This window comes from Botryllus schlosseri, chromosome 16 (assembly GCF_051294905.1).
Source record: "Botryllus schlosseri isolate E-star chromosome 16, Bs_hap1, whole genome shotgun sequence".
NCBI classification, from domain to species: domain Eukaryota; kingdom Metazoa; phylum Chordata; class Ascidiacea; order Stolidobranchia; family Styelidae; genus Botryllus; species Botryllus schlosseri.
Window position 1 is genome coordinate 19,310,850 of NC_137251.1, and position 10,155 is coordinate 19,321,004.

General features: G+C 45.4%; 1 protein-coding gene across 1 annotated transcript; it reads left to right on the plus strand.

Moving 5' to 3' along the window:
* Positions 1 to 206: 206 nt before the first annotated feature.
* LOC145458899 (uncharacterized) lies at positions 207 to 9,615 on the plus strand. Its single transcript, XM_080337405.1, has 5 exons — positions 207 to 352; positions 2,463 to 4,137; positions 6,456 to 6,596; positions 6,664 to 6,941; positions 7,822 to 9,615. The coding sequence occupies exons 1-5, from the start codon at positions 275 to 277 to the stop codon at positions 8,167 to 8,169; spliced, it is 2,520 nt and encodes an 839-aa protein (XP_080193531.1). The 5' UTR covers positions 207 to 274; the 3' UTR covers positions 8,170 to 9,615.
* Positions 9,616 to 10,155: the final 540 nt, after the last annotated feature.

A 10,155-nucleotide genomic window follows, 5' to 3' on the forward strand; every position in this document is an offset into this window, starting at 1 on the left:
TTCGCATCCGCGTTCGCTCGCACTTCGGCGCTCGGTGTGTGCTGTGACAACTCTACCAGCTTGAACAGGCGCGACCGTTCGCCGTGTTTCTTTGACGCTTCGCGTTCGCATCATAGAGAAACGCGGAGAGCGCGAGAAAAAAAGTCGGATGGATCCGGCCTTCTGTCGAGTTCCAGTTAAAAGCCTTTGTTGTGTAGAGTGTGCGGGATAGGCAGAGTTGGTGCCGCTTGCTCTGGGAGACGTGGTTCCGGAGCGCTAAACGTACCATAGGTGGATGTATCTCAGTGTGCTGTATGTATATGCTCGTAATAGTTTGAGGCATCATGACAGAAGCAGGAAGGCATTGCTACTGGTGACTATTTACATTTTATAATATTATGTTAGCACAGTTCCGAGGTAGCAGAACCCTATGGAATAACTCAATTGTGCACTGATGTGGTGCTGTGAGTCGTGTTAGGTGCAAGGGAATGCTATATCTGCTTCGATAAAATGTCCTTTGCTAATATCTTTTATTGTGCGTACTCCAATCCGGTACAGGTACTGGACTTGGGGTGTTTCCTTAGTGTGACCACAACATAGTTTCTTCAATAGGATCGCGACCGCATGGAGAAAAACAAATTGCTTCGCATCGTTGACTACTGTCTCATTTATGCGGTTATATGATGTGTGTGTCAGTACGTACGAACTGTTGATGTAAACTATGATCGTTTCGAATGTAGACAAGGTTTGTTTCGTGTAAGTCCCAAATCCCTTACGTACCATATAAAGTAGGAGATGACAACTCGTTTAAATTAACGGTTTTGGTACTGCGTATGCAAGCGAAATTACCCAGAAAACTTCATTAGTTAGGGCGACTCCGGTTTCTGTTCTGCCGATTCGAAAATACCAGTCCGCGTATAGGTATAGTTGGTTTCGATCATATTAATTGTCGTGCGCTTGTTATTTTGAAATGTGCGTTTCGCCGTTTTAATGATATTTTCGATCTCGAATGAGTATGACGTATGACGCTGCTATGTTCGTGCGAAATTCGCTCGCCACATCGCTATTCTCCGAGTGACAAAATCATTACGCGTCAGCACGCGAAAAATACGCTTTCGAATAAATAACTTTTGGCATTGATGTTGTTTTTAATTTCTGCGAAAGCGGCTTGTTTTTGTACACCGCGAGAACGATGAGAGCGGTGTTACTTCAAGAGGCCTGCGTGATACCAAATTAGTTGACAGTTGACGGGCACTGGAAAGTATAACATGTTTACTGGCAATGCGCATTCTCAGATTTTTTTTATCGATTCCTATGACTGCAGTGTGTTTCTCGCATGGAGTACCAACAAATCGGTACAGTCGGCACTCTTTGTTGGGATCTGAATGTCATACGAGACGCTACTTTGTAGAGTAGATGGTTAGTTTGATGATTGATTCGGGTCTTGCGATTATACGTGACAGTTCTTTGTGAGTTTCTTACCAAGTTCTTTCGATTTGTATTTGTTCGCAAGTTTACGCCAGGTTCGGGAAGTGATGATGATTGTAAGTGTTGGGATCATTTCTATGCTCTTGTAAACACACCACACCTGAGTGCGACATAGGTGTATTCGCATAATCGCCGGACGGCGCGTCACGTCGTACAATTGTTCGTCCATTCGGGCATATCGCGGCAGAGTGATAACTAGTAAAACGTTGATCTTCCCAAACAACGCCCTATGTACTCTCTTTTAATGGAATGGTCGTGTTGGGAATTTATGTGAGCTGGTTAGCTATATCTGGATGTGCGGTAGAGTGAGTGTTAAGTAAAAGAGTCTAGAGATACAGCTTTACGTTTGCTAAACTGCCGTTGCTGTAACTCACGGTTCGAAAGAGGTATCCGATTCGGCGCGGTAGCCTTGCTCGTTTTGTGCGTCATTTACGAGCGATTTGCATGGCATTATTGTGGCATTTTGCCCCGGTCGTAAGTGGCGAATTATCTACAACCCCGCCTATTGGCGGAGAGGAAGTGTTCGAGTTGACTATTGTGCTTTTGTTCGTCAGGGCTGGGCTTGTCCTCACCGACTAGGTAACTTGACGCTCGCCGAGTTATGTCGACGCGCACCTGAGGAGATGCGTTGTAATTTTAGCGTCTCCTTTTGATGCTTAAGGACGTGAATTGCCTAGCCTAGGAAGCCTCGCGGGGTAACGAACTCCACACCGGTTGCCCGACATTTGAATATGCTACACTATGTAAAACGATAGTTAAGCATCCGACACTCGAGCATGTGAATTAATTACCCTGACTTAAATGAACCCTTATCCTACCAACTCTAATTTTGAAACCCACATGCTCAATTGCTTAAGTATCACATGCTCTTTTGTCGCATGTTCGTATGTCCATAGAACCTGTTCACCATCACTATATACCGAGAATGTTAATTTATATGTATCGTACATAGACAATCGATAATGCAGCTCAGAACCCATTCCGTCTCTTTACAGATTCAATCGCGCGTTATGTCAGCTTCATCCCTTAATTTCCACCCTACGTTAATTCAGCCATTCTACCCCCCATTCAACCCGTTTTGGATCAACTTGAACGTGCCTGCATCTTTTCACGACATCAACAGGACTGCCATGCCAGAGCGCATTTTGAACAACGGCACGCAGGGCTCTGCGGAAGGTAGTAATGCCCTCATCTACAGCTCAGGAGACGCCAATCGCCGCTGGAAGGCGAACGGGTACTCCCCGCAGTGTCCGCCACAATTCCGCTACGGTGCAGCTCCCGTACCCAACGATGCAGATAACCTCTTCAGCATCACTAACCCCAACACACTGGACTTTTACGCAAGCCAGTTTGTATCAGACACATGCGACGACGCGTCGACGCATACGGACCAGATGAACGCGTCGGTTTCGGACAGGCACCAGCGTTATCAGCAAAGGCACCTTGCGCAAATGAAGCATCCGGCTGGTCTGCCGGAAAATTATGCAATGGACAATAAAATGTCTCTGCCATCCGCACCATCCTCACCCAGCGCTGGTTCGCTGGGCAGTACTGTCGGGAGTAATTACCCTTTCGCGCAACCGCATATTATAATGTCGCCGGCGTTCGGAGTGCCTCAGTATAAGACCTCATCCTCGTCATCATCGTACTCGTCTACTACCGGCTCAAAAATCTCTTGTTCGTCAATGTCATCTTATTCGTCGCGTTCGTCCATGTCTTCTAACCCGTCATCGAACGGGATTTCGCCTCGAAAACGCCGCGCCGAAGACGCAGATTGCAGTAAGCGCGAGTCTTACCTCGGTACGAGTCGCAGGCAGTTGACTGCAGACGACAGTGTAATTTTATTGGGGTGTTCATGCGACGCTTGCGCCACTGACGAGGTCACTGCTAAAGTAGACGGGGTCACCATAGTCGACTCGGTACAACAGCAGAAGTCCAAGCGATCAAAAAACGATGACGAAATCCTGCATATATCGTCAGATTCGAGCTCTTCGAAGCAGAAAGGCCGTACTGCGCGCAAACTCAAAAGGACTAACAAAAAGAACAAGACTACGCGCGTCAGCGTACCGAACACCACGACCACAGACCCGATATTCGCGGTGCCCCATTCTTTGCCTTGTACAACCCAAAAAAACGCATCGAACAGATACAATTTACGCAGCTCTGCCAAAGGCCGAAAAGCAGATGAGCAACCAGGCGGTGAATACCGATCACTGAACGTCCACATGAGTCAGACGATGTCACCCGCAACGGTAGCAAATTCTCCCGAAATCGACAACAACAACAATACCGCAAAGGTAGGCCAGACGGAAGACTCGAAAACACCGAGGTACCACACGAGGAGTCGACAAAAGAAAACTGGTGTTGAGTGTCAGCTTAACACCCACGCGAAAACAGACCCCGTTATTACATATCCTGATATGCAGAATAATATGCAAAATAAAACCAACGCGCCCCCGAAAAATAATCACCTGGCGTCTGTAATTCGCAGAGTGTCCTCGGAAGCCATTAGACAGTTGCTGTCTACTCCACAGTCTACCCCCACCTCGCCCGTGAGCCAAGATACTGCAAAGGATGTTCCGAAAGATTTGAGGTCTTCGTCATCGCTAAAACGGCTGTATGACATTCACGGAGTAATTGGCGTCGGCGGAGGAGGCACTGTTCACGCCGGTGAGTAGAAGCTATGTAAAATGTATGTTAGCGTTAGTCAGAGTGTTTGAACTCGGCCCGTAGTGTATTGTTGTCACGTACCGAGAGAATTTATACTGATGACACGCGGATCTGGTATTTGCTGTCGATCGCTGTGGCCGCGTTACCGTGTTCCTAGGTACCGCCAAAACACGGTTGCGGTTGGTGTTGTGCAGTTTGGATCAAGCGCTCTTTCAAACATGTTAACATCCGCTCCAAATCAATTTTCAACGCGCCAGCTCGAATAGTATCGCCTCTATTCGCTATTCAGCGATAGTGCGACACTTGCATTCATACCGTTTAAGGTTGAATACGAATATGTTACATGAGATAGCGACATTGTTCTGGTTCCTATCTATCCTTGGATTGTGTGCATACGCCGGTCGCACGGTTAGTCACTCCAAAGCATACACGCCACACTTGGGATGTTTCAGACTTGCGTCACGATTTTTCGCACGCACGCGCGGACGCGCGCAAGCTTCATTTCTGGCTGCTGTCAGCCGAAAACGATTTCTGCTCAATCAAAAGCCTGCAGCGTAAAATCCGAGTCCTTTAGGTTACATGCAGATTGCGGGATTAACTAAAATCCAAGTGATTCCAATAGGCCCTTGACGAAAGTTGTGCGAGTATTGAACACGATGTCACCAGGAGGTTATAGGATTAGCATGGTATTCAATTCATTAAGCAGACAAGGGGATTCATTAGCTCCATGTGACGTCGGAATAAGCAGACCATTGTGCGTGGTGGTGAACCCACGACGTTTTTTCTCGATTATCCTATCAAGAAGCAAGCACTCCTCGTCGTGAACAGACGGTCTAATCTGCCAACCTATCATTATTGATAATTTGGCACTGAATCCATTCATGAAATCGAGTTCATGTTATCGGATGCGCCTAATTTCTCGTGCTTAATATAATCAAAGCCACATGACTCGATGCGGCACGGCGCTCGGCATGCGTGGTGTACGTGTCGGCGGTATTTAGTATGCATTACATGACGTGGTTTACGTGGGATGAAGTGATACGGGGTTAGTGATATTGCATTCGTGCACTTGGTTTAACCTCCATTGCGGACCGCGTTGACTTGATTCAGTCTTCGTGCAAACTGGTCGTGTGCTATCGCGTCATGGCGAATTAGAATAGTTCTGAGGTCGTGCTAGGCCACGACAAGCCATGTTCACATTGATTAGAATGTGATTCACAAACGAGTATGCGACTAGGGTTTAGCAGTTGGTGCGCGTTCAATATCCGTGTCGCGCCGTTTTAGAATACTTGATTTTGAGTTGAATGGTCCTAAACACTCATCCGCTGGTTGCCTGCTTAGTGCTAATATAATTCCGTATCGTATCCGCGATCGTATTTTTAGCTGCTACGCACCGGACCTGCGACACTGCAATCTAAATATAGAGCCTCGACGAACGTGTTTATTTGATCGCACCCTCCGTACGTCATTGCCGATCGGTTGCCCTGATAGCTTTCGTCTGACCTTCGGTTAGGTTGTGTATTGGGTTAATAGCTCGGATCTACGCTGCGAAATAATGGCACAAATGTTACGAGCGCGTGTTATTGTGTAATTACAGGAACTCGTAACGGCGTTTTACGTAACAAAATCATGCCCATCGGCTGCGCGCTTTCAAAAACGTCAATGCACTTTCTAGAAATCGTAGCTCCCTGTAAGTCGGCAATTCTGGAAATACGATATAGATTGCTTGGTTACCGCGCTTTCAAAAACGTCAATGCGTTCTCTAGAAGTAGCCAGCTCCACGTGAGTTTGCAATTCTAAAAAAAAAATATATTACTTGATTTGTGACCGCACAGGCGCACACAAGCTCTTAGGATCGCTCTGTCTATGAAAAATATCCGCTTGATTATTGCTCGTTGGGTTTGATGTATTTTATTCAATTTGCATTGAATACGCTCGTGTAAGCAATTCGTGAACTAACGAAAACATAAAAGTCCGTAAATGAAAATATCTATTTCACAGTGCGCTTAATCCTGGACTCACAACAATAACTCCCAAGGTTTTGTGACGCAATTGAAGCAGCGTTACTCGTGTCGAAGATAAGAGTGTTCATCAGTTTCTGTCAAACCGGCCGATTTGGCCAAGTCTAGAATCATAAAATATTGATCTAGCAACCGAAATCGTAAGGTCTTTTCCCATGGGTGCTTGAATATCACGAATCGCGGTATCAGGAAACCGGTATGAGCAGTGTACAGTGTACACTGTACATCTTTATTTTCCCTACTGTGTTAATACGCCGGTCTCATAATGCATCTATCATGAACCATTGTAATCTACAGGAACCCGAAAATCTGATGGGATTCAAGTGGCCATTAAACAAGTTCCTAAAGCTAAAGTAAAGAGATGGGGACGGTTGAACGACGCGATAGTTCCTATCGAATTCGAGCTACTGTACAAGGCGTCACGATCGGGCCACGCAGGTCAGTAAACATCACACGTGCTGTATTGTAATCACTGTGAACTAACGCGATTTCTTGTGTAACGCAGGAGTCATCCGTATGCTGGATTGGTACGAGCGGCGCAGCGCTTACATTCTCGTGATGGAGAGGCCGCAGCCTGTGATTGATCTGTTCGACTACCTCAATCAATCCGGCGCCTTGCCCGAAGCGACGGCGCGCAATATTTTCCGTCAAATTGCCCGCGCTATATTACACTGTCACGCTAATGGGGTCGTTCACCGCGATATCAAAGACGAGAACGTCCTCTTAAACCTGCATACCTCCGAAGCCAAGCTGATCGATTTCGGATGCGGCACTGTGCTGAAGGTGGGTTCCTTCTTGTGATTTTCCGGCATCCGATCCATAACTATAAAGCGTGTTTCATTTCCCTACTGCGGCGTTTTTCATTTCCCTACTGCGCTGGGCGGCGGTGTTATCGCATCGGTAGGCAAACACTTTGTATAAACTACCGCGCGTTTGTAGGCTGTCCGATAGTTGCTGGCGCCTTTTCGTTTGGCGGTTTTTGACGCGTTGGCTGACAGTCGCCCGCCGCTTTAACCTGAAGCTTCAAGGTTAATAAACCGTTCGCTACTGCAGAGTCGGGCACCTAGAAAATATTCAACTTTTCCTAATACGATTAGAGGTAGAATTACAGCTACACATTTTCCAAAATAGATTAGAACTAGAACTACTGAATTCACAACCGAATTGGAAAGAATACGATAAAAAAATCAAGCTAAAATTCATATCAAATCAGACATCATTCTGATAAGCATAACAATGGAAAATGCCTGGCTCGTTTCGCGTTATACTGTTCTCCTGTAGAATTTTCAGATGAACCAGAAACTAGATTCAAATTAAAATTACAGCGCAGAAGCATTCCACAAAACAAAGTAGAATTGGATTACTGACATTTTTCTCCACCTAGTTTAGTTGACTTATCTAGTTTCTTATCAAGTTTCTGCATGGTGCCTTTTTTGTTTGACTGTACGCGTCGGCTGACAATCGCCCGCGACTTTAACCTGAAGCTTTATAAGGTTAAGCCGTTCGGTAGATCAATAAATGTCGTCGGGCTGTAAATACTGAAGTGAAAACGCTGTAAGGTACTTATATTAGTAGCTTCGGTTATAGTTTTATTGGCATGCGGATGCAAATGTAATGTGATTTTGTGACATGGTTGGTTACGCCTTGTGTTTTGGATTTGCAGAATACACCTTACACCGAATTTGCGGGCACACCGGAATTTTACCCACCGGAATGGTTCACGAGCCGGCGTTACTACGGGCAACGCGTCGACGCTTGGTCTCTGGGAGTGCTACTATATACAATGGTGGAAGCTGAAGTGCCTTTTCAGAAAGAGAAAGATATCATCGAATGCAAACTACGCCACAAGCGCGGCGAGCAGTTGTCGGAATCGTGCAAAAATCTGATAGCCTGGATGCTGCAAAAGGACCAGGACATGCGACCGACCATCGAGAACGTGCTGAGACACGAGTGGTTCAAAGAGGTAGACTCCGAGACCAACAAATACGGATGGGCTCGCAACGCAATGTGATCTACTCTTGCCGCGTACCGACTTTCCAATTTCGATATACAACCATATAGCACTCGTGACGTGTTGATGTTAAACGATGCGAATCTTGTTTCGGGACAGTACCGTATCTAGCAGTCGGATTAGCGAGCTATACGCGGCTGGTGCTCGCTAAAGAATGCAGCGATGTTTGACTGAAAGGAAAAGTACGCATTCGCGTCGCCTCGCACAATCAATGCAATGTTTATGTCCACTGTGAGGGGTGAAAATTTTGACCAAGAAAACTGGGATTGTTCACCCCGCTAATTTCAAGCCTTCACGCCCTGTTTCATTGCCATTGTAGCTTGACCGGGTGTGTTCAAATCACCTACCGGTTGGTACGTAGGAAATTGATTTCCCGAAATCACCACATGGTGCAAAGAAATATTATATAATGATATGCCACCAGTAACGTAGCTAAGTCCCCAACTAAAACCAGCAGTTATTCAATCCGCATTCTCTGTAACGAGTTTAATTCTTCATAACGTATCGTCAAGCGATCTATGCGCCACGTTGGCATTGTGAACTGGTCTTCACGCGCCGTACGAAGCCACGCCGCACAATTATTGCGTGTATGCATTTCTTCATTTGTTCAATATATATATATGCGATACTATCATGGTTGTAACCACGAGAATATGTATTAGTGTACTATCAGTTCCCGCGTATGCTGTGCACTTGGCAGAGAGTGTGACTTGTTTTGCGCGCCCGTTGTTACGACTTGAAGACGGAAATTGTACTCAAGCAATAGGTCTGCGATCTTACATCTTCACAAGAGTCGCAGGTGCTTGTTATGCTTTGTGAGGCCATCGCTTTACTATGATTGAATGACAATAGAAGTAAAGCATGGTTGCTTTCCCATTATATCATTAGCTGTTGCTCATCTTTAGAAATATTCGTATCTTTTGCTTTCTGTGGTGTCCGTATTCCCTACTGCAAATAATTCTTATTCACGGATTATTGGTGCGCAATATCCACCTATAAGCTACTTCAGCTGGCATATTCCTCATGTCTTAATTTATTATCGTTAACGTTATTGCTGTTACTTTAAAACTACTACCGTTATTATTATTATCGACGATATTTATTCATATTATGGAAGATTGTTACAAAGAGTTGTGGTGATGACAGAATAAATCAGTCGTTGTAATCCATCTGCCGTGCACGACCTTTTGTTGAGAACCATCTGTGGTATGTTCAAGCCAACTGCACGTACTCGAAAAGAGTAATTGAATTTTTAAGTTATTATACTGTGTACCATTATTTGTGGGAAGTGTTCTGTGAAAGTGTGTTTCACGCGTTTGCTTCGGAACTACGCCCCGTTATTCTATTGCCTTGTTTTCGGGATTATATGAATATGTCTTCAGCATGCTTCGCGCCAGTACCGGACGATATTAAATTTATTTTCAATAAAACGGTTGCTGCAAACTGCTACAGTCTGTGACAGTGTATCTATCGGGTGGTAAAGCGTCAGGTTGTGGTCGGTGACAGTAGTCAAGTCGTGGGATGTTGGCGTTCTACGATAGTATAGATAAGGTTGAGGAAAGGACGTCCTTCCGGTGTTCGGAGTAGCAGGACGCGAGGGTTGGTTGGTGACATACAGTGCGTATCACAACCCTATCCTTTAAATTCTTCAGTAGATATAGTCAGTATTGCGATTCCCTAATCGGGAATCATTCCAAATGATTGTATGTAGTCGATATGATTTTTAGAGTACTGAAATTATTCCCACCACGGGAATTCTTGTTTCGATACTATTTTTCCACCATGGAAACCTTGAAACTTCGATTGGTCGTATCACGGCATACAAAACATGTATAGTGCAGCGCTGCGCGCGTTACGGAAATGAAACACCCGTGTAATCGTGATCAACCAACGGCATTGTCAGAAAGCGCAACGAAATAGGTATGGTCGAAAAAATATCAGGTTATCTTTAATGTGATGTAGAACGGGAACTATATTCTTTCTGGT

Coding starts and splice junctions, on each gene's coding strand:
- LOC145458899 (XM_080337405.1), top strand. CDS start 275: ATGTATCTCAGTGTGCTGTATGTATATGCTCGTAATAGTTTGAGGCAT. Junction 353..2,462: donor GCAGGAAGGCATTGCTACTG/GTGACTATTTAC, acceptor GTCTCTTTACAG/ATTCAATCGCGCGTTATGTC. Junction 6,597..6,663: donor GTCACGATCGGGCCACGCAG/GTCAGTAAACAT, acceptor TGTGTAACGCAG/GAGTCATCCGTATGCTGGAT.